The sequence below is a fragment of the Enhydra lutris genome, unplaced genomic scaffold, assembly GCF_002288905.1.
Source record: "Enhydra lutris kenyoni isolate GAN:26980312 unplaced genomic scaffold, ASM228890v2 scaffoldscaffold9, whole genome shotgun sequence".
Taxonomy (NCBI): domain Eukaryota; kingdom Metazoa; phylum Chordata; class Mammalia; order Carnivora; family Mustelidae; genus Enhydra; species Enhydra lutris.
The window spans coordinates 55,053,804-55,079,516 of record NW_019154093.1 but is presented as its reverse complement, the minus strand read 5'-3'; the positions used below and the strand labels follow the sequence as shown (position 1 = coordinate 55,079,516).

General features: G+C 33.7%; 1 protein-coding gene across 2 annotated transcripts in view; it reads right to left on the bottom strand.

Moving 5' to 3' along the window:
• Positions 1 to 10,976: 10,976 nt before the first annotated feature.
• The window catches only part of LOC111143223 (protein kinase N2), a 144,202-nt gene continuing 129,465 nt past the window's right edge, over positions 10,977 to 25,713 (bottom strand). For both annotated transcript variants that reach the window (XM_022496797.1, XM_022496798.1), the window contains 6 exons: positions 24,928 to 24,990; positions 23,458 to 23,534; positions 17,956 to 18,098; positions 13,987 to 14,094; positions 13,703 to 13,783; positions 10,977 to 13,617 (listed from right to left, as the gene is read on the bottom strand). In XM_022496797.1, the coding sequence (XP_022352505.1) occupies positions 13,414 to 13,617; positions 13,703 to 13,783; positions 13,987 to 14,094; positions 17,956 to 18,098; positions 23,458 to 23,534; positions 24,928 to 24,990 (676 nt within the window). In that variant the 3' untranslated portion in view covers positions 10,977 to 13,413. The remainder of the gene's footprint in view (positions 13,618 to 13,702; positions 13,784 to 13,986; positions 14,095 to 17,955; positions 18,099 to 23,457; positions 23,535 to 24,927; positions 24,991 to 25,713) is intronic.

The window sequence follows — 25,713 nt, the reverse complement described above, 5'->3', positions numbered from 1 at the left end:
AAAAGAGAACTCTGCTGTACGGGGCAGTAGACTACAGGTAGACAAAGTAAAAGCTGAGGGGCAAGATGGTAACAGCTTGAACTAGAGTGATAATAGAGCAAAAGTGGGAGGGGGAGTCAATACTCTGCATTAACCATCTTAAATTTGATCTGTCTTCCAGGCCATTCATGTGTAAATGTGGAGAAGTCACATAGGCAACTTGACCTATGTCCCCTAAATTTCCTAGAAGAATTGAGACTAGAAATGCGATTTCTGAATTAGTGACACCTATAGGAATTGTATTTTAAGTCTTGGGACTAGGGGCTAGATAGACAAAAAAGAGAAGGGGCTGAGAAGAGCCCTGGGGTACATGAGCATCTAGAAACCAGAAGAATGTACAGTGGTTATGCAGAGAATGAACAGATATTGTACTTAGCACACCTTTCTTCCTTAGAAAGTAACAGAACACATGCATATATGTGCATCAGCTAAAAATTATCTGTCATTCTTGCAGCTAATATTAGGCCAATGGAGCAAGAGTGAAAGTGATATAAGCAACTTCTGAGTCATCCCAGTAAAGGAAAAAAGTGTGCTCCCCTTCCCTTTCCTTCCTTCTACTGACTGGAATGGAAATGTGCTGCAAGCCATGCAGCCTAGAGCACCTGGAAACCACAGAGCAATAAACTGAGTCTGAGTCAAAAGAATTACCTTGCAGTAAGTGCAGTCACACTAACCTCTCCTTTATTCAAGTCATTGCTCTTTTCTCTGTTACACAAAGTAGTAGAACCTATATTCTAATTCAGAGTCCAATCATTTTGTAAGCTGATAAATATCTCTGAACCTACAGAGCTAAGGACCACACTGTGAATCTCTGGTAACTTCATAATATGTCAATGTTCACAATACTGGATGGTTTAGTTTTCTACTCATCCTAATTAGACTATGATAAACTCAAGGGTGTAGTCAGGCAGTAGCATCAGTGTGTAAAGAGCAGGTACCAAGGAGGCACAAGGGTCCCTTAGAAATCAGACTGTAATTTACTTACTTTATCTTAAAGAGCCCTGGATTTGATGAGTCCAGGATTGTGGATGAGAAATATAGCCACACCTCTCTCTTATAGTATTTAGACTGCTGGAAATCCCTAGAAGTCAATGAGGTTTATAAGCAGTTTGGTGGTCAGAGAAAAATTAATGGGATCAATTTTTAAATATAATTTCAAATTTATAAAAGGTAAAAGTAGTTGCTATTTCCAAATAAATCCAATTCTTTTGTTAACAATTAATTCTTAACTATTTCAGGCACAATAGCACAGATTTGCCTTAGATAAGGCAATAAGGTATTTAGTTCCTAAATGCAAGCCCATTACTTAAACCTACGCTCAACTTAAAAAACAGCAATGTGTTCCAACGCTGGAGGACAAATTGACTCCGTTGACACAGAGACAGTATTTTTCTCCCATGTATAAAGAAATAGGGCTACAATAACATTAGCAAGTAATCAAAATTAGAATGAGGAAAACATCAGGCAAGAAATAAAAAAGGCATCCAAATTGGAAAGGAATAAGTAAAACTGTTACTTGCAAATAATAGGATCTTATATAAAGAAAATGCTAAAGACTCAACCAAAAAACTGTTGGAACTAGTCAATGAATTCAGTAAGGTTGCAGGATATAAAATCAACATGCAGAAATCAGTTGCATTTCTTTACATTAATAACAAAAGACCTGAAATAAATAAAAACATCCCATTCACAATAGCCTCAAGAATAAGCTATTTAGGAACAAATTTAACAAAGGAAGTGAAAAATCTTTGCGATGAAAACTATAAGACTTTGGTGAAAGAAAGTGAGGAAGACATAAAGGGCAGAAATCAGAGAGGGAGATGGACTCTGGTAAACATTCTGAGGGTTTCAGAAGGGAGGAGGGTGGGGGGAGGGGGTAAGAGGGTGATGGGTATTGAGGGAGGGCACTTGCTGTGATGAGCACTGGGTGTTATATATTACTAATGAATCACTGAACACATCAAAAACTAATGATGTACTATACAGTGGCTGACTGAACATAAAAAATAAATTATAAAAAAAAGAAAAGATATCCTGTGTTCATGGATTGAAACAATTATTGATGTTAAAATATCTGCATTACCTAAAGCCATCTACAGGTTCAGTGCAATCCCTACCAATTTCCAATGGCATATTTCACAGAAATAGAAGTAACTATCTTGGGACACCTAGCTGGCTCAGTCAGTAGAGCATGCAACTCTCCATCTCCAGGTTGTGCAACCCCCACACTGGGTATCGAGCCTACACTGGGAAAGGAAAAGGAAAAGGAAAAGCAAAGGAAAAAGAACAATCCTAAAATTTGTATAGAACCACAGAAGACCCCAAAAGTTCAAAGTAATCTTGAGGAAGAACAAAACCAGAGGTGTCATACTTCCTGATCTTAAACTATAGTTGATCCTTGAACCATGCAGGGTTAGGGGTGCTGACCCGTGCTGTCAAAAATCCACACAGAACTTTTGACTTCCCCAAAACTTAACTACTAATAACTTACTGTTGGCTGGAAGCCTTAACAATAACATAAATAGTTGATTAACATATATTTTGTATGTTGTATTATATAGTATATTCTTATAATAAAAAATATTAAGAAAATCATAAGAGAAAATATTTATAGTACTGTTCTGTGTTTATTGAAAAAAAATCTGCATATTACGTGTACTCACACAGTTCAAATTGGTGTTGTTCAAGGGTCAACTGTATACTACTACAGAGCCATAGTAATTAAAATAGTATGGTACTAGCATGAAAAACAAACACTACAAAGACCAATGGAACAGAATGGAGAGTCTGCACTGTGATCAACTAATTTTGACAAGGGCGCCAAGAACTAAATAGGGAGAGCCTCTTCAATAAATGGTATTAAGAAAATTAGAAAACAACATGCAAAAAACTGAAATTGGGCCCTTATCCTACACCATTCCCAAAAATTGACTTGAAATAGATTAAAGACTAAAAACACAAGACCTGATACTGCAAAACTTCTGGAAGACAATGTAGGGAAAAACCTCCTTGACATTGGTCTCTGGGCAATTATTTTTTAGATATGATCTTTTTTTTTTTTTAAAGATTTTATTTATTTGACAGACAGAGATCACAAGTAGACAGAGAGGCAGGCAGAGAGAGAGAGGGAAGCAGGCTCCCCGCTGAGCAGAGAGCCCGATGCGGGACTCGATCCCAGGACCCTGAGATCATGACCTGAGCCAAAGCCAGCGGCTTAACCCACTGAGCCACCCAGGCACCCTTTTAGATATGATCTTAAAGCACAAGCAACAAAAGAAAAATCAACAAGTGGGCCTATGTCAAACTAAAGTTTCTGTGAAGCAAAAGAAATAAAAAGGTAACCCATAGAATGAGAGGAAATATTTGCAAACCATATATTAGATATATGGTAGATATATTAGATTTATATCTAATATAAGCATTAGATATATTTATATATAAACCATGTATTAGTCAACTAAAAATGGGTGGAGTAACCAAATAGACATTTTTCTAAAGACAAACACATGGCCAACAGACATGTGAAAAGATGCTCAACATCACTATCCAGGCAAATACATATCAAAACCACAATGAGATACCACTCACACCTAGAATGGCTTCAAGACAGAAGGTAACAAATGTTGGCAAGGATGTGGAGAAACGGGAGCCCTTGTATACTATTGGTGGGGATGTAAATTGGTTCAGCCATCATGGGAGTGTGGAAGTTCCTCAAAAAATTAAAAATGGAAATACCATATGATCTAACAATTCTATTCCTGGGTACTGTTGAAAAGAAAAACATATGCCCCAAATGGAGATGCTTAATGCTAGGTCAGGTCATCAAACTGGAGCTTAATACCTACCCTAATTACAGTTTCAATCTCCTTCAGAATTGTAGTCTGATCAACCAGTCAGGAATTTTCTGGTCAGCACCAATAAGCTCATCTGTCTCAGGGGCCCCCTCCATCTCCCAAAAAATGATGAGGTAATCCACCAAATAAGATCTGATTTTCCTCAAAGGAAGGGGACCTCACACAAAATAATCCTTTTTTTCTGTTTGGGACTTTCTTGTCCTGCCTTTGTAAACTTCTCCTTTTCTGCACCTCTTTGTTGCTCCCCTCTACTTGAGTGAATGTTGCCTGATTCGTGAATTGATTAATAAAGCTAATTAGGTCCTGAACTTGATTGGATTTTCGTCACTTAAGTTTACAGCCAATGGAAACGAAAACAGGGTATCAAAGAGATATGTGCACTCATTGTTTATTACATTACTCACAATGGTCAAGATATGAAAATAATCTTAAGTATCCATCAATGAATGAATGATGTAGTGTGTATATATATTTACATATATACAGTAGATTATGTGTATATATATTTATATATATACAGTAGAGTATTACTCAGCCATGAGGAGGAAGGAAATCTGGCCATTTGGAACAACAAAGATGGCCCTTAAAGGGATTTGTAGGGTGAGAGGTATTTGCTAGTGCTACAGTGGTAATCATATTGCAATATACAAGTATCAAATCAAAACACTGCACACTTAAACTTACACAATATGTCAATTTTATCTCAATAAAAAGAAATTTAAAAATGGAAAAATCAAATGATTCAGTGTCCCATGTGATGAGCTAAGTTTGTTATAAGACTTCAAGGAAGATAAAAAAAAAAATTAAACTTGTGGTTGGAAGACAAAAACAGCAAACATGTGCCTATAGCTCGTTACACACTGTGAAAAAAATAACTGGTTTGTACAAAAAAGCAAAAGAGCAGGAGGGAGCTGAGGGTATTTGTGAGTGATTATGATGGATATGGGAATAAAAACTGGAAAAGGAGAACAGTGAGGACTCAAGGGGGGAAGTGAAGGGTATATTACTTGTTCTTAACATACTGAAGACTGACCAAGATGAAGACCTAAAATACTGACAACTTCTACCTACCACGACCATATTCTTCTGCCTCCCTACCAGATATCACTATTTTAATTTTTGGCATTTCCCTGCTTAAAAAAAAAACAAAAAACGTTTTATCACCTTTATGTTTGGTTTGGCTTAGTGTTTAACTTTTTAAAAATATGATGCACATAGTTTCTTCTTCTTAGCTTCCTTCATAGTTTGTTTCATATTGTTCTCTATAACTGCTTAATTTTCATTGCTCTATAATATTCCATAGCTTAAACATATACCATGTATATTATAAAATATAAAACATTTTATTAAGGCATCCTCTTCCATTAATGAGCATTTGGGTTGTTTTCAGTTTTTGGTATTACAAACAATGCTATGAACATTCTTGTTCATGATTCTTGTACATACATACAAAGAATTCCTTTAGGATATAGTACTTAGGTGGAATTGCTAGGTACGAGAGTATGTAAATGCCCAAATTAAAAGATAATTCCAAATTGTTTTTCCCAAGTGGCTATATTTCTTTACACTCCCCACAGCAATTTATATGGAATCTCATTGTTCCACTCCATCTCTACCACCTGTCAGAATTTAAAATTTTTGCCAGTTGTATGTGTGCAACTGCACAACTGTCTTCATTTGTAGTTTCTGATTCCTGTTTAGATTGGGCATGTTTACTGCCCATGTGAAATGCCTGTTCATATCTTTTGAGCTTTTCTATTATTTTCCTTCTGGAGCTTTAGGAATTTTTAATATATTAGCTATAATTTTTTTCCTGTTATGTGTGATGTAAATAAACTTTCACTCTGTGTGCCTTGTCTTTTCACTTTTTGATGTCTTTTTGTAAAAAGAAGTTCCTAATTTTGATAAATTCACCAGCTTTACTTATATTTTTGTGCTCTTTTCCTATGTATATATTCTTAATGTTTTGAAGTTTTACTTTTGACATTTATGTTTTAATTCATTTGAAATATTTACATATGGTATGACAAAGAAACAATTTATTTTTCCCTTTTCACACGGATGGACAATTTTCCTGTTTCTGTTCAGGAAGCGTTTTTCCCCTCCACTTATTATACTGTTTCTTTTTACATATCAAAATTTCAGATATGTGTGGGTCTTTTCTTGACTCTCTACTGTTAAATTTATAATATGTATCAATATTTCATTAATTCCTACACCTTTATAACTCAATATCTGGTGGGGTAAATCCCCTCTTTTCTGTTCTTCAGAAATTTAACTATCCTTTACTTTTGGCTCTTCTACATAAATTTTAGAAAGAGCTTATGAAGTTCACAAAAAATTGTTGGGATTCTAACTGGAAGTGCACTGAACCTGCAGATCATTTCGAGAACTGACATCACATCATAATATAGGTTTCTTCTTTAATGTCTCCCAGCAAAGAATTTATTTTTTACACGTCTTGCACATCTTTTGTTAGATTTATTTCTATGTAACTTAGTTTTGTTCCTATTATAGAAGACATTGTCTTAAAAATATTATGCATTCCAATTGCTTGATGATGGTGTATACACATTACTGGCTTCCGTAGTTTCATCTTAAAACAAGCATCTTGGGTAAACTATCATTGTCATTAAATTGTAGTCTTCTGAGTTTTCCAGGTAGACAATCAAATCATCTGCAAGTAACCATTTTTCTTCCTTCTTTTAATCACTATATTTCTAAGAATAGCAAAGTTCAATGTCAAACAGTAATAGTGATGACAGGCATTTTAGTCCTATTTCTCAATTTTAAAGGGGATACCTTCAGTGTTTCCTCATATGGAATGACAGCATTGATTTTAGTTTTGCTGTTGTTGTTTTAATACAGATACTATTTATCAGTTTAAGGATCACCCAACCCCCTTTAAAAGCAGAAATGTGATTAGCTTTTTCTAAATCTATTATTTTTTCTCCTTTAGTCTGTTAATATGGCAAATGACAATCACAGATGTTCTAGTATCAAGCCAACCTTTCATTATGAGCATAAACCCATTTTATAGTGTCATTTTTATGTATCACTGAGTCTGATCTGGTAGTATTTTGTTTAGTATTCTTTTACAAATATTATTGAATGAAATTAGGCAGTAACATACTTTCTCTGTATATTTGGTTTTCTAGCTTATAATGAATTCACTGAATGAGTTAGGAACCATAACTTTTTTCCATTATCTCAAGAAATTTCTATAAGCTTGAAATAATTTCTTCCTTGAAAGTTTGGAAGAATTTTCTTATAAAACAATCTGGATCCTGTGTACTCTCTATGGACTTTTAATTTCTGCTTTTATGCCTTTAAGTGATGAGATTATTCACTCTTCTTCCTAGATTAGTTTTTTTTTTTAATTTTTCAGGTTATGTCTATTTTTTCATGTTTATTTGATTTGTTCATAGTATTTTTTTACTCACAAAAGTCTTTGCTTGTTCATTTATAATAGCATTTATACCTACTCTCATTTTTCACTTTTTCAGAACTATGTGTTATTTCGTTAAAATTTTCAAGGAATAAGCGTTTTGCTTCTATTATACTGTTTTTTCTATTGTTTGTTATTCTGTTCTTTTTATGACTTAAGATGAACAGTTTGATAAATTCTTAACCTTCCTTTTCCTAAAAAAGCATTTAGTTTACAAAGTTTCCTGCAAGAATTGTTTTTGCTGCATTTAATGACTGCCACTGTTTCTTTCTCTGAGCCATTAAAGGGTATTTTAACATTTTTTTTCCAACCTATTTATCTTTTAAAATCAATTTGTTCTAATCAGTAAGAAAATATAATTGGTATTACTATATTTTGTATTTTCTATGATTTGTTTTATGGCTGTTTTTATAAATGTTTCATGTATTCTTGAAAAGAATGTGGAATCTCTTAACTGCTGGATGCAGAATTCTGTAAATATCCATTGGATCAAGATTACTGTTTTGTTCAAACATTCTGTATCTTTCCTCTTTAGAAGTCTATTGTCCAATAATGCAAGTTGAAATCTTCCAACCTGATGGGTATATATTATTTTTTAGTAGCATTATCAATTTCTGCTTTAGTCTATATTTAGGGACTATTTTAGTAAATACATATACATGGTTAGAATTATAACTTTTTGGTGAACTGAATCTTTTATCATTATGTAGAAACACTCTACTCTTGGTATAACATCTTGGTGATATTTCTTCATGATGGGTCTAAAATTGGTTTTGATATTAAGTAGAACTACCATAGCTTTAATTTGATTTGTTTTCACATTGTGTTTTTTCCCTCATACTTTTACTTTCAACTTTTCTATATACTTATATTTCAGATGTATCTTGTTAATATTATAAAGCTATGTTTTTTAAAAAGTAAGTTACCTTACTTTTAACCAGTTTGTTCCATTTACATTTATTGTGATTATTGATATATTTGAATTTATTTCTACTTTTTTATCTCTTGATTTGAAATTTATATGCACTATATTCTTTTTATGAATATCCTGGACATTTAATGATGTACATTTAGCTAAAGTTAATGAATACCTTGACACCCCAAAAATACAACAGAATATTTCAGCTCTGATCTTCCCTGTCTCAACTGTCTTACTACTGCTGTCTGGAATTTGTTGACTTAAACAAGTCATCTGTTCTATTGTGTTGTGTTTATTTTCACTTACCTAAGTGTTTACCATTTTTTCACAAGGCTTTTTGGGTCTTAGATCTATCATTCTTAGATCTTTCCTCCTTTTTGAAGTGCTTCCTTTAGAGTGGGACCCTTGAGAGAAACCCTCCTTTATTTTTTAAAGCAAATTTTCATTTGCTCTTAAACTAATTTCACTTTTTTTTTTTTTAAGATTTTATTTATTTATTTGACAGAGAGAGATCACAAGTAGGCAGAGAGGCAGGCAGAGAGAGAGAGAGGAGGAAGCAGGCTCCCTGCTGAGCAGAGAGCCAGATGCGGGGCTCGATCCCAGGACCCTGGGATCATGACCTGAGCTGAAGGCAGAGGCTTTAACCCACTGAGCCACCCAGGCGCCCCTATTTCACTTTCTACATAACTTCAGGCTAACATTGTGTTTCCCAATACTCTATAAAGAGAATATTGCACAACTTTCTCTGTTAATATTGATAAGTCAGCTGTTAATCTTTCCTCTATAGCTAATTTGGTCCTTTCTGTCTGGGTAGTTTCAAGATGTTGTCTTGTTGGTCTACAGTTTCATTACAATGGTTCTATGCATACATTTATTTATATTTATCCTTTATGGAGAATATTTTGCTTCCTGGATATTTTTTAATTTCTGGGGAATTTGCAGCCTATTATCTCTGCAAATACTGTCCCTCTTCCATTCTTTCCTCTTGGGTCTCCACCCCATTTTCCATCTCTCTCAACCATCTTTTCATATTTTCCATCTCCTTTTTATTTTATCCATTTGGGACTGATTTTCAGATATATTGTTCAGTACTCCAGTTCTCTCTTCAGCTGTCTCATCTGCTGTTAACCAACATGGTTTCAAATTTGATCAATTATATTTTTCATTTTTGGATTCTTAAAATGTTAATTTCTTTAAAATTTCACTCATTTATCCTGGTAATTTTAGGATGTACATAAAATGTACATAATATAGATAAAATGGATATAAATATGGATATAAATATATAAATATAATATGGATACATATATATGGATATAAATAAATATAACATAGATAAATATATATTAATATAATATGGATAAAATGTACATAAACATTTTATACATAGCTACTTTCTATTCTGCATCTGAGAATTCAAATATTTGCAATCTGTTGGAGGAGATGTCTAAATTTACTATTTTGTTAGCACTCATTCAAGTTAGTTTGCTGTCTCTCATGTGTTCAGTGATCTTTAATAGTATATTACTTGATCTTAATTTGTGGAAGTCCTATGTACCCATTCTGGAGAAGCTTTCTTCAGAATGCATTTGATTTTACTGGTAGAAAAAGAGTGACTTGCAAACTAAAACTTGGGCTCCTCTGGAGGATTTTAACACAAAGCATAAATTCTACTGCTATTGCAAGGTTTGTTATCCTCATAATGGTGTTGCTGTAGTAATCTATCCCTGGCAAACTCATTTCTCCTGAATGCCTGCATTTCAAAAGCTAGTTCCTTGCCATTCTGGCACTTACCAGCTTTCAAGCTTCCTACTTCTCTGGCCTACTCTGGGGACTCAGCTTCCAATCTCAACCTCTGAGTGCTTTTTTGTGCTTGAGCACTCCTTAATTCTTAGGTGCAAAAGCCCCAGCTTATTCAGATTTATGCTCAAGTGTATCTGTTTTGGGGTGAGGGGTTGCCAGACACCACTCTTACCTTTAAGGAGACAAGCAGTACCTCAAATTATATGTCTTATTGGAGGTGGAAATCACGCAAGATTTCTGACACTTAGAAGTTATTTAAAAACTTACCTCTATTTATATATGTATATAGTTATATACACACAAGGCCAGTATCTCAGAGATACATTAGATTTCAAAAGATAGCTAGAAAGCAAATAAGAATTCTAATTAAGATTATGACAATTGATACTTGTTCCATTGGATTTCTCATACTCACCCCTCAGTTGCTTTGGGAAGATCAACAACACCTGTAAAAATTTTGTTAGATTTGAATCTATACTATAATGCAGCTTTCACCTAGTCAACATATAATGACAATTTCCCCTGTGACCTCAGTTTGTGTTATAGGCATAGCATGGATCATTTTATAAATATTCCATCTGTAGTATTTGATAACAATAACTATAAAATGACTAGCATTCTGTTTTCATTTACCTATTTTCTGAAAGGTCAGGTCCTAAAATAAAGTTAACCTCAAACAAGAGAATGCTACATATATTACTGGTGCTTACATTTTAATGCACACTGTTTTTCATTTATTAAGACTTTGATTTTTTTTTCATCTTTATATCCTCAGTGTGTAGGACACAGAAGGCATCCTATAATATCCAGTGAATAAAAGATACTATTGATATTATACAAGTAGAATGCAAACTTTTCCCATTACTACCAGTGAAGAGGACAATTCGCTCTGAATCAGATTTTTGCCTTAGCAGGACAAAAAGCACTTGCAAGAAAGCTAAGTAAAGTTAGTCTTTGAGATCTTGATTATAGTAGAGCTAATAGATATTTTGACCGGCAGGAAGCTTCCAAAGGGAAATAATACTTAAAACCAAAGTTACAAATTATAATCTATTTAAACTTTAATTTGTGCATTTGTGGTAATTTATGACTGCAAAACACTTTTTTCTTAGAATGACATAAAGGCACATTTCATTTGAATGCATAGTGTACCATTCTAAAATATACTAATAATTTCCTTACAAAGTGCTTGAGCAGTCACTTACACATACAGTAATAGCAAAATATATTTACACTCTATAGAGTTTAAAATTTTAAAATCTGACTAAAATATATATATATTTTAAAAACTACAGAAAATATTAGTGCTTTCTTCAGCTTAATTGTGTGATATACCCTGCCCTCTAATTTTTTTAGTGATTGACTTCAATTTAAAAAAAATTTCTGTACACTGTGTAGTTACAAAATGTTATGTCAGTTTTTAATGCTAAAAGCCTATTTTAGACACTGCTTTTTATGCATATTTGAGAACCAGAAAAGGTGAGCAGACTGTACCTCAAAAGTATTTAGTGTTTTTCTCATGTTGTGTTAACACTGTAAATTAAAGCTGGACAATAAAGCTAAGATCCTCTACTGTCCTTTAATGAAGTTAACTGGCATTTTAAAATAACTTTAAAACATACTGCTCCCTGTTTCTATAAGATTTTCCCCCAAGGAATCTTGGGTAATAATTAATTTGGAAGGAAATATGAATTACCTCTGAACAATTTTAATTGTTCTTAGAGTACACAAAAACATGCCAACATACCTAGCAAGGCTGAAATATATATAAACTTTCTATAAATCAATGTGCTTTTATGCTTCTCATAGAATTTAAATTTGAACAATTTTTAAGACATGAGATCATTGTGGTTAAATGGTTAATTTAGTATGGTTAGTTAACAATTTGCTATTCCTGAGATATGATGTCCCTAATGTGCTAAGCACAGAATCAAAGATGTTATTATTGAACTAAGGAAAAAGAGTAAAGTCGTAGACTAGGAGGAAAAGAGTGCAAAAACTAACAACAACAAAAAAACCCAAAAAACTCCAGGCAAGTGGAAGAGTCACGGCTTCCTATAACAGCATTAAAAAAGCCACAAATGGATCCTCTGAAAAGTTGTAAAAAGTATCTGATCAAATTATTTTTGAGACTTTTGAGGTACAGCTTTAGTGTTATAATAGTTTTTATAAAATATAGACTGTTTTATCAAAAATATTTATACATTCTGTTACAATATATTGCTTTTGCCCTCAGTAACTGCCAATATAAAATCTGGATCCAGTGGCCTAAAATGTACAAATGCACTTAACGTAACTGCTGGAGTTTGAGGCGTCTGCTTGGCCACCGTACAAAAGTGATGAAGTGGTGAAATTAAATAATAAACCTACAACATAGAATACATTACAACTTACACATATACATGTTCACAGCATGTATACAATGATAATCCCCATGTTTTAACAGATATAGTTCCCTTCTACAGTAGACACAAGAACAAGATAAATTGGGTTGATAAATGTACAATGAATATCAAAAAAGGAGTAATTAGTTCATTGATTTTGGAGAAGGTATGATTGAACATATCAAGTGTCTAGACTTTGGGAATGCATACATGTAATACAGTATCTTGGTTCAGGCTAATCAGAAGTCCTCATTCTTAAAATTTTAAGTGAATGCTGATGTTTAGTTAGTTGTTCCTGTTTGTTTCAGCATGGTTTAATGAACAAAAAAATTGTTTGGCAGGTAGCTCTGTTGGAAAGCTATGAGGCTCTGTAACATGGCTGGTAAAGATAAGGCAATAAAAATTTTTTTCCTAATAAATACAGAAAATTTACAAAACAAGACATCAATTCATTTTTTTTAAAAGCCAAAAAATGTGCACTTTTTTGATATTACAGTTATTTCATTAAAAAAAGAGCATTTGCCTTATTCAAACAGAATTACTATGTGTAAATAGTAATAACATCCCAAGCCCTTTTGTTCTTTTTGTAAAATATAGCTAAATGAAGTGAAATGATTAATCTTCCTTTCACTTAAGGCATAGCTAGGGACTGTGGAAAAGTGGGTTTTCTTTTTTTTTCTTTTTAAATAGACTATTGATCCAAAAGTATTCATTTGTGATAGGTTTTCATGGCCGATGTTCATTCCACTTAAACTCCATGAAACTGTTTCCAGTGCTCAGATTTACGTTGAAAATACATTAAGAAGCCACTTTCAAGAAGATTTTAGAATAGTCTTTTAAGAAATCTTCATGTGTTTAAACAAAAAACTCAGAAGCTACTGGTGGCACAGAGAGCAAATGAAGGGTTGCTATTGTTAAGAGGTCTTCTTGTGAGTCAGTTTGTTTGGTTTCACAGTGTCTAGGAATTTAACACCAATCAGCAATGTAGTCAAAATCTCTGAACATTTCTTGCTCCTCTTCTGAAAGTATCCTTGGTTCTCGAGGTGGAGTCAGAATAGGTGCTTCTGAGGTAAATTCATCATCAAAATTGCTAACATCTTCTCGTCCTCTAATGGTAGGTACAAATGGTGGCTTGACTTTTTTGTCCATGAGAGCACTCCAATCAATTAGCTGGATTACAAAATATAAAATGACTAGTTTAGTTTCCTACACCTAATTGCTAGCTTCACGAAAGATTTTAAACTTTCACACTTACCCGGAAAAATGGGTGCTTTTTTACATCCTCTGCATCTTTCTCACCGGCTCCAAGGCGCCGCTCAGGATTTCTTCTTAATAGCTAACGTTAACATAAAGTATAAAAGTTAAAATAAAAGCAGTGACTTCACTGATAAAGGTTCTTATAACCTGCAAAGATTTAGATGTTCTTATTGTATATGTTTGTCTAAACCATGCAACATCTATGAAGTGAAAAACAACTTCTAAAATTCTAATTGAGAAATGTCCTTCAATATAAGTAGTTTATAAACCATTATTTCTTACCCTTCTCATTATTGATATGGCTTCTGTGGATAAGAACCTTGGATACCTTACTTCATCATTTACAATACTGTCAAAAACCTCCTCTTCATCATCACCAGGAAAGGGAGACTAGAAAAAATATCTTTGAGTAAGTCAAAATGAATTTTAATACTGTAAAATCTTATCACCTACCCAAAGTACAACCAAGAACCAGACAGTGAGGAAAACCAACAAACCAAACTACCAAAAAAATCAAAAAACAAGGACTATAAGAAGCCACAAAAGAGACACAATAGATTAACCAGATGATACACTATATACTCTCACTGAAATCTACTTCATTTCCCAGACTCTAATAACACATTTGGTTATATTACATAATACTAGCTTTCAGTTAATTCTGTACCATTTTGTTTTATTCATTTATTCATCTGGCCTGACAGTCAATATTTTGAGTGCCTACTACATGCTGAAAAATATTTAGATTATTAACACGTTCCTCAAAAAAGCTCAATTTTGTGGAAAGACAGAAGGAAATGGGTAAATATGGTAATAAGTGTAACCAAAGAAGCACAGAGTTTGTGGGAATATTTCTGATATGGATGTGCTTTGAATTTCAGTCAACAGAAAATTAATTAGCAAAACACAATGAGAGATCCGCAGGTATAATGACTATACTAAGCAGCAGCTGCCAACAAAGTTAAACTCAAAAGCACACATTTCTAGGCATTTTTAATTTAAGCTCTATATACAACTAGTCTTAGGGCATTTCAGTTAGCAGAGTATTAAAACTGTTGTTCATAATGATAGTAATGACCCTAAGTCATAAAAAAGGTAGTTAAATTACATTCAGTTTAACAATCTGATGCACAGGGACGCCTGGGTGGGTCAGCTAGTTAAGCGGCTGCCTTCAGCTCAGGTCATGATCCCAACATCCTGGGATCGAGTCCCACATCGGGCTCCTTGCTGGGCAGGGAGCCTGCTTCTCTCTCTGTCTCTGCCTGCCACTCTGTCTGCCTCTGCTCGAGCTCTCTCGCTCTGACAAATAAATAAAATCTTAAAAAAAAAAAACAACAACAATCTAATGCACAAAGGGATAAACTCAACTATGTTGAAATGTGGCTATGAAATAAGACTTATTACCTCACAATTTGAGATGACTTAGATTTGACTGTTTGACTCCTGTAAAGTTATTAATGAATAAGAGCCAGTGAGAAAGCAGTACTAATAGAAAGAGAGGGATCTTTGACCTGAGGAGTATATAAAAATGAATTTAGAACTCAACTTCCTAAAGCTAAGCTGCCAATCTTACTGCTCGTATCTAAGGAAATTTCAAACTTTTCAGTTATCAAAACCTCATTTGCTCACTCAAAATAGATAAATCAAATAGATAAATGAAATATCTACTATGTAGGATAATAAAATTTCTTTCTGGGATTGAGACAGAAGCAAATGAGAGGAAAATTCTATTTCACAAGAATACTCAATCAGAATTTCAGGTGGTAATACAAAGCATTTTTATTTGATGAGTCAATTTTGAATTTAAAAAATGTCACTCTATAAATTCCTGAATAGTGAAGATGTACCCACATATTCATTAAGATGTAAAAATTCCTTGTTTCTGCAAATAGATTATAAGCTAACAGAACTAACAACAGAATGCTAACAAATGTGTCTTAAGCAGATATAAAAAGAATTCAATGGCTTTTTCAGATGTCAAGAGTCCAACTCTAGTATCTAAGTTTACATAAAACTTCTCTTGATACTTTCATTCTCATTTGGCACTGGGAAAGGGACCTAGTTTATTCCTGGAGTCTTTCCAGTCCTCAAAACCCATACAAACACAAATACAAATCTCAAAAACAAATTTGAAAATGCATGATACACCCAGTGAGTTTTCAATTATTTGTAACAACAGAGAAATCAGACATAAACTTTAGCCAAACCTCACTTTTATCACAGTTAAGTTACTGCTAAAATTTTACTAAAGCTATAAAAGTATAAAGTATATCAGTAAGTTTTAAGATTAGTTCTTTTCCCAACTATCCTCTTACAAAGATGCTAAAGAAAAAGGATACTGCAATAAAAAACTGTGAAGGAACAGCTGGATCCTTTGTCTTTTATATCCTAGTAATTAGAAGGTTAATCAATTAGAAGCTCTTTTAAAAAATACAGAAGAGCTTCCTCATTTGTTCACTGCAGTCCAGTCACTTTAGGAGAGGAGGAGGTAGAATCGACTGGCTCTTAATTCTGTAGTTATTTTATAATAAACTCACATTTTTTGCCTGCAGCTCTAATTTGGGGAATAAATTTTAAGCTAGCATATAGTTTTCGGTAACTCAATTAAATCTCATACATAAATAAATACACCACATTTGAAAAAACAAAGCAGCAAAAATGTTTCTTAAAAAGGAAAAAAAAGGGGGGGGCACTGGGTGGCTCAGTGGGTTAAAGCCTCTGCCTTCAGCTCAGGTCATGATCCTAGGGTCCTGGGATCGAGCCCCGTATCGGGCTCTCTGCTCAGCGGGGAGCCTGCGTCCCCCCTCTCTCTCTGCCTGCCTCTCTGCTGTCTGTCAAATAAATAAATAAAATCTTAAAAAAAAAAAAAGTTGGGGGGGAGATCATGTATGCCAGAGCTTATAGAAACAACTATTATGAGTGCTTCTGGAATTCTTTGAAAGCAAAGATCATTGTGGATTAGGGATAAAATATATCTTTCCATCCTAAAATGCTGTAATAACAGCTTTTCGAGATAGAGGTAAAATTTTCAGATCTGGATCACTGGTCTTAAGAACAGAAGTAAGTTTCGGCGGATTCCATACCCTGAGGTAGCAACACATAATGGTTTAGAGAGGTTGTGAAGCCAGAGAGCCAGAGTTTAAAAATCCCAGCTGCACCACATGAGAGCTCTGTGACTTTAAGCACTTTAACTTCTCTGTGTCTCCATTTATACCTTAAAATGGGCATAAGACTAGTACTGAGCTCATTAAAGGCTGGTGAAAAATTAAATCAGCTAATATTTATAAAGCAAATAAGACAGTGCCTAGCGCATGGTAAACATTTTAATCAGCCATTTCTTCTCCTCCTTTTCTAAGTATCCACTCCAATTTGACATACCAAAGGGGTTGTCTTTTAGATAGACAAATCCTTTGTTTGGGACAAGTATCATTAAATGATAATACACAGGAAAACTAGAAATTTCTGACATTCAATAATTTGGTCAATCATTTATTCAGCTACGAATTTATTCACACCTAGACTGTACAAAGAAGAATGCTGGTGCTGGGAAAACTGCAAAGCAATGAACAAGGTTTTTTTTTGCATCCCAAGATCATCAAGCCCCTCTAAGCAGTTTTCAATTACTTGTCTAAATATCTACCTTTCCCAATTCTATTTTATCATTTCCAACAATTTGTAACAAAATAGATTAGCTAGTTATTGTTATTTTATTAGGTATAACTCACCATTTTCTAAGTAGTAACAATTTCTGTGTAAAATGAAGCTATCCCCAGAAATTACTTTTTTCAGGGAGAGTGAGCAAGTGCATGCACACATGAGTGGGGAGGGCGGAGGGTAAGGGGAAATATCTTAAGCTGAATCCACACTGTGTGTGGAGCTGGGTGAGGAACTCAATCTCATGACCTAAACCAAAACCAAGAGTCAGACACTTAACGAACTGAGACACCCAGGTGCACCCCTGAAATTTATTTTAAGTTAATCTAAAGAAAACAGGACGGGAAAAATATTAATCTTTTAATTCTACAATACCTTTTTTGAAGGTAGTATTTATTTTGACCAATATATAGCCAACTTTTTGTTACAGGTACAGAGTATAAGATAGAATCATAGGCAATTATTAGTATTTTATAAATATGTATAAAACTTAAGTTCCACTTATTCAGAAGACACATTAAATAATTTATAAATGACATCTTTTGTTCTTTCAATCATCTTTCCTCATTTGTCTCTCATCTATTTTATACTGCTTACCTCACCAACGAGCATTTCATATATAAGAACACCAAGTCCCCACCAATCTACAGCCCTTGTATAGGATGTTTCTGTTAATACTTCTGGGGCAAGAAATTCAGGAGTGCCACAAAATGTGCTTGTTCTATCTCCATATCCCATTCCTGAAAAGGTAAAATTTAAGTATTTGTTAGTAACGAAAAAATCTAGATGATCGATAAAACAACAGATAAATCCTTAGGAAGCAAAATTAAAGTTCCACATTTGTGTATGGTGAGCAAACTTAAGATATCCCAGACTTCTAAGTAAAATGTTAAAGACTGGTATAGAGAAAACTGTGCAATAGCAACTCTACTATTTAATTAATGGGTAAAAAAATAAAATTTTTTATATTTCATTTTATTTATTTTCTCTTTCTTATCATTACAAGTGATGTTAAGAAGCTACAACAAAAAAACTGATTCTAAGCTTCTATTTCTATTATAAAAATAACAATCAGTATAGAAAATACCAAAAAAGCAAACCCTTAGATAATCCAGAGTTAGCCACCAAAACAATTTTGAAAAAGAAAAACGAAACTGGAGGTATCACAATTCTAGATTTTAAGTTATACTACAAACCTACAGTAATCGAAACATTATGGTACTGGCACAAAAACAGACACATAGATCTATGAAACAGGACAGAAATCCCCAGAAACAAACCCACAATTATGTGGTCAATTAATCTTCAACAAAAGAGGCAAGAATATGCAATGGGAAAAACAAAGTCTTTTCAACAAATGGTACTGGGAAAACTAGACAGCTACAAGCAAAAGAATGACCCTGGACATACAAAAAATAAACTCAAAATGGATTAAAGACCTCAATGTTGATATCTGAAACCATAAAAATCATACAAGTGAACATAGGCAGTAACTTCTCTGACACTGGTCATGGCAATATCTTTCTACATAGGTCTCCTGAGACAAGGGAAATAAAAACAAAAGTAAACTACTGGGACTACACTAAAATAAAAACTTCTACATAGTGAAGGAAGGTATCTGCAAAGGACATATCCGAAAAAGCATTAGCATCCAAAATATATAAAGAATTAATACAACTCAACACCACCAAAAACAAATAATCCAATTAAAAAATGGGCAGAAGACATTAATAGACATTTCTCCAAAGAAGAAACATGGATGACCAACAGACACATGAAAAGATGTTCAATATCACTCATAATCAGGAAAATGCAAATCAAAACCACAATGAGATATATCACCTCATACCTGTCCAAATGGTTAAAATAAAAAACACAAAAAACAGGTATTGGTGAGGATGTGGAGAGAAAGGAACCCTCATGCACTGCTGGTAGGAATGCAAACTGGTGTAGCCACTGTGGAAAACAGTATGGAGTTCCTCAAAAATTTAAAAATAGAACTACCTTATGATCCAGTAATCATACTACTGGGTATTTACCCGAAGAATACAAAAACACCTAGCACTTAACATTCAAACAATTTGAAAGGATACACGCATCCCTATGTTTATTTACAATAGCCAAAATATGGAAGTAGCCCAAGTGTCTATTGATAGATGAGTGAATAAAGAAGATGTGGTATCTATATCTATATACACAATGGAATATTATTCAGGTATAAAAAGGAATGAAAAATCGCCATTTGCAACAACACAGATGGGATGTGATGGGAGTTACACAGATGGGAGTTAGAGAGTATAATGCTAAGTGAAATAAGTCAAAGAAAGACAAATATTATATGGTTTCACGCATATGTAATTTAGGAAACAAAGCAAACAAATAAAGGAAAAAAAGAAGACAAATTAAGAAACAGACTCTGAACTATAGAGAACTAATGGTTACCAGAGGGGAGGTGGGTGGGGGATGGTAAAATAGGAGATGGGGATTACAGAGTACACTTATCATGATGAGCACTGAGTGATATACAGAATGGCTGATTCACTATATTGTACATCTGAAACAAATGTAACACCATATATTAATTATACTGGAATTAAATAAAAAAACTGGTAAAATAGGGGTTCCTGGGTGGCTCAGTGGGTTAAGCCTCTGCCTTTGGCTCAGGTCATGATTTCAGGGTCCTGGGATTGAGCCCTGCATCAGGCTCTCTACTCAGCTGGGAGCCTGCTTCCCCCCCTCTTCTCTGCCTGCCTCTCTGCCTACTTGTGATCTCTGTCAAATAAAGAAATAAAATCTTTAAAAAAAACCCTAGTAAGATGAAAAAATTAACTAAATGTGTCATAAAATATAGAGATATGGTATTAATCTTTTAGTTAACTAGTCCTCAAATTTATGTTCCTCATAATTTAGTTTAATTTTATAATAATTCAGTATATATTAAATATACATTGTACATATTGAAGATAATGTCTCAATATATTCTAAAGTGTTAAAAGCTCCTTATAAAGCACATTATGAAAGAATTTGGAAGAAAAATTCTCAATTCTAAATTTTAAAAGGTATAATAACTGAAAATTTCAAATGAACTTGTGAGTCTACAGATAAAGACATGAAAAGCATAATTAAATACATTAGTACATAAGGGTGGAGAAATTTTTTGTTTTTGGAAAATTTTGTTAACATTGTCACATCTTTTTTTTTTTTTTTAATAAAATATTATTTTTTAAAAAGTTGATATAGGATCTGCTAAGGTCTACAAAAGCCTTTTAAATGACTTGGCCAAGATTAGGAAAACCTTAGTTAAGGAAGATAGAAATAGAACTAATGTTTCTTGATCTTCATTCTATGCTTTGATCACAACTAGTGTATAATACAAATGCCATACTTTTGGGATAAAACTACTCTAATTTTTTGCTTACTTTTGTTTATAATAGTGGTACTATATATATATATATATATATATATATATATATATATATATATATACACACTATATATAATAGTGGTACTATAAAAATTTTGTTTATAATAGTGGTACTATAAAATCTGTGCTATTTTAATGTAATATATGTGTCAATTACAGTAATTTAGTTATCATATCTAATTCATTCTGATAAATTGTCTTGTCCTGGTATCTTTAAAGAAAGATGAAAGTACCCGAATTAGCTAGGACTTCAAATTGGTAAAACTCCAAGGAGTTAAAGGCTCTAGAGTCATAAAAATCTGGGTTTAAACTCTTGCTTTGCCACTTGTTAGCTGTGAGAAGTTTAGAAAAGTTGTTTAATCTCAAAGGCTAGTTTCCTCATCTATATGCTGGAGTTAATACTACTACCTACCTTCACAAGACTGTTGAAAACTAAAGGAGATCATGCCCATGAAGCATTTGGTAAAGTACTTGGCATATTGTAAATGCTCAAAAATTGTTAGCTATTATTATTATTATATTACATATTTTTATGATAATGAAGAAAAACATGTTTCATAAGTCTGGTTATTCAATATGTATTTTCTGTGTACCTGTTAAGTTCTAGGCATCCATGCCAAATGGTACAAACATAAAAATGAAAGATACAGTCCTTGTCTTTAAGGAGCTTACAGGACACTGGAAGAAAGCAGATATATATAGGTTTTTATTTTATTTTTTTAAAGGGAAAGAGAGGGAGAGAGAGGGTGAGAGTGCAGGGGAGGGGCAGCAGGAGAGGGATAAAGAGACTCTTAAGCAGGCTCCATGCTCAGTGCAGAGCCCAACATGAGGCTTGATCTCACAACCCTGAGATCATGACCTGAGCCAAAATCAAGAGTTGGGGACACTTAACCAACTGAGCCACTCCGGCACTCCATATATTGATAATTTTATAAGGATACAGTATGAGTAAGATATTAGGGAAACACTGACAAAGAACTCCTAAAGTTGACTTGGGAGGTGGGATAAGAGGAGAGGAACCTCAGGTAACTTTTCTGGGGAAGCAACACCTGAGTTGAGTTTGAAGGATGAACAAACGTTACTTAGCAAACAGAGTTGGGATGGATGATACTGGTGAGAGACAAAGACTGTCAATAGTTCACTGTTGCTGGAGCAGAGGGCACTAGACAGAGAGCAGCAAGACAGCTGGGTGGGGACCAGGAAGTGCACTGTGTACCATGTCTTAGCCATGAAGGGTTTTTAGCAGCGGTGTGCCATGGTTAGATTTGAATTCAATGGGCACTTTTAGCATTTTGGCAACTATATGGCAGGTGGATTTGAAGGAGAAAAAAAAATCTAGATAGAGGAAAGGTGAAGAGGCTATTAATTTTGTCAAAACTAGATGACAGCTAGCAGTAGTAGAGGGGAAATGAAAAGTTTAAGACATATTAAGAAGGTAGATGTCAGCACAATTTGGTCATTAACTTGATATGGAAAAGTGAAGAAAACAGAGTCCAGGATAATAACACATTTTCAAGTTGGGAGGCTGAGAAGATTGTGGCAAAATCAACTACAAACTAGACTATTTGAAGAAAAGAAACTATTTTTGTTTTGCATAGTGTTGGAGATAACTATTGACTATTCAAGCAAAGCTGTCAGATAGTTAATATTTATGTTAGGAAAGGAATAATAGATCTGGGAATCATTAGCATATTGCTTGCAGTTAGAAACTAGCAATGAAGAGGAATGAGCTAAGGACAAATTCTGAGGAACAAAAGCATTTAAATCAACAGTGTTCAATACAGGGAAGTCCAATAAGAGAAAAAAAAAATATTATCAGATTCAGATTAAGAGGTTGGGGGGGTAACGGATGGAGTTCACTCATTTACTCGTCCAACTACTTATATTAATTGAATGTTCACAGAATACTTAAGATGTGCCAAGCATTATATTATACATGTGCTATGGAAACAAAGCTGAATAAGAAATAAGAAGCTACCCAGTGTAGAAGGGGGGCAGAGACAATGTTCATTACAATGCAATGTACTAAATGTCAAGATGAGAATACCTATTTACTATACGTTAGGCACTGTGCTACATATCTCCAATTCTCAAAATACTCTTAAAGAAGAAAAATTACAGACTCTATGAGGTTTGAAGAAACTCATCCCAAAACACAGCAAATAAGTGGCAAAGCCAGGATTCAAATCTAGGGCTGTCTGGTTGCCTATACCTACAGTCTTTATACTTTTGCCACCTTGGATTCACATTTCCCGTTTATTTATTTATTTTCGAATATATAGAAAGGATTCTGATATATATGCATTTTTTCTTCTTATTTAACAATACTGTAAGTTTTAAGAAGCTGGAGAGAAGTTATTAGGCCTATGTAATGTACTCTGTACAGTCCCAGCAAAGTAAAAAATTTGGTGCTTAACCAATGTTTTCTCAGAGTAGTGACAGAATTATTAATTATACAAAGAGGATCTTAGGTTTTATGATCTTAGGTTTAATGATTCATATCCACAGAATTTTAATAATGTGATAATAATAATGCTATGAACAGTCCATAACAACTTAATAAAGAATAAATTAAAGTTAGAAATATATTTTACTCTCCATAGACAAATTTGAAAACTACCAAGTACAAAGGAATAGTAATCTATTAGAAAAGGAACTTTAAAATATCCAATTACCTTCTTTGCAAAGACCAAAATCAGCAATTTTCACAAAGCCCTCTGTATCTAGCAATAAGTTATCCAATTTCAAATCTCTGTTCAGGATTAAAAAAAAAATGCAAAATGAAAAAAAAAATCAATAAAATCAGTAGATAATGTAGAACAAAAATCATTTCAATAGGAGCTGTACTTTACTAAAAATGAGTTTTTCAAGTTATGATTTGAGATTTAAATATTATATAACAAATGTTCACTCTTCTTCCTTTTGGCAACTTTCTCTACATAATATAGTTTCTGAATAATTTTTGCCCTGTTATATAGAGAAGAATGTATTTTAAAATGGAATGTTTTATCTACTCAAATATGTATTTTAAAATATGGAAGGAGTTCAAGTATTTTTAACTCTGGTTCTATTAATTTGTTATTTGTGATAAATCTGACTTGGACTAAGTTTTAAAGTTTGTCTACACACCACTCATAAGAAAAGACTGTCAAGCTCATGTATAAATAAAGTATCAAGACTGCAGGTTTGGGACGCCTGGGTGGCTCAGTTGGTTAAGCAGCTGCCTTCGGCCCAGGTCATGATCCCAGCGTCCTGGGATCGAGTCCCACATCGGGCTCCTTGCTTGGCAGGGAGCCTGCTTCTCCCTCTGCCTCTGCCTGCCATTCTGTCTGCCTGTGCTCGCTCTCTCTCCTTCTCTCTCTCTGATAAAAAAAAAAAAAAAAAAAAAGACTGCAGGTTTAACCTTCTAAGAGAATAATGCAAAATAAAGAGAAAGCTATCTATCCATACTAACTGATTAAAAATTAAGTTAAAAATATTTTATCCTTTGAGTAAAATCAGACCAGGAGAAAACCCTTACCTTGGAAATACTGTTGTGAGTATGAATAAATTGATGTTTTTAGTCTCCTGGTTCTTACTGGCCTTCCTGAATTTGTCTAATCTAGAAGCAATGCTATTCAAAGTAGTCCACTGCTTGGCTGCTGGGCTATTAACTATTTGTTACTGGTCTGCAACGTGGTAAGGTGCTTATACTAGTACATAAATCAGCTTTGTCACCAAGTACAGTATTTAGCTGAGACCAACACTTAAGCAGGGTGATGTTTTATATCCTGGCACAAGCTACTTATTTTATCATGGACAAATTTTGAGAAGTATTGGTCTGTCAAAGTTTTCAGCAGTGGATCAGCTAAACATAAAATATTCATCAGAATGAATACTGGTGGTGATTTTTGTTATCATAGGCCGACATATAATTTGACTATTTTAGTTAGGTAACAGGCAGAAGAAAACAAAAGTTTCATCATATAATTACTGCATTAACTATTTCTTTTAGAAGTGGAGCTTAACATTTTTAGAGGTCACTTATCATTTGAACAAGAAAATTAAAAAGCTGGTTAAACACAAAATATCTTTCTTAATTATTTTTAATTATTCGAATTCACACCAAAAAGTAAGCCATTAGAAAGTATCAAAACTTTACTCACCTATAAACAATTTTGTGTTCATGTAAATACTGCAATCCAAGAACTACACATGCAGCATAAAATCTGAGGAAATAAATCAAAAGAAGTTTAGCAAATTCTACTGCTCTTGAATCCCAGTTTAGACTTTTATGCTTCAAAGCAGAATTCTGTAGTTAACTAATTTCACAAGTATTTATTTAGTCCTTACTGTGTGCCAGACACAGTAAGACATGTGCTAAATAATGTGTAAAATTAAAAAGAAAAATACAATCTCTATAATGGAAGCCATTAACTTTGCCTGGGGGTAGTGTCACTAATGTCCAGAGTAGACATTTCATCTGGATAAATTACAATTTACCTTAAGGGCAGAAGGACTGTGTGAAAAGTAGAATTCTCATGGGGGAAATACAGGGCATTCATTCCCTAAGAGGGAAAGCAACAGAGGTGTAAAAGGTATAAGTCTGACAACTATTAACAAGTATTTGTGGCTGAACTAAGAATGGGGAAGGAGTGGGAGACAAGCTGAAAAGACAGCCTGGGGTCAAGTTGTGAAGGACCCTGAATATCATATTATGGATACTGAAATTTCTTTTTTTTAGCAATAGAGAATCACACCACTTAAATCAGAGCAGAATGATCACCTTTCCGTGAGAAAGATTTTTAGGGAGAGTAGTATGAAGGCTGGAGTAGAAGTAGGTAGATATCTAGAGGGAAACCAAAGACATAAGGTTGTTTCAGTATGGTAGCAGATGGAAGACACTAAGAACCTCCCATGTAGTGGTAACACAAGAGAGTAGGAGATGGATT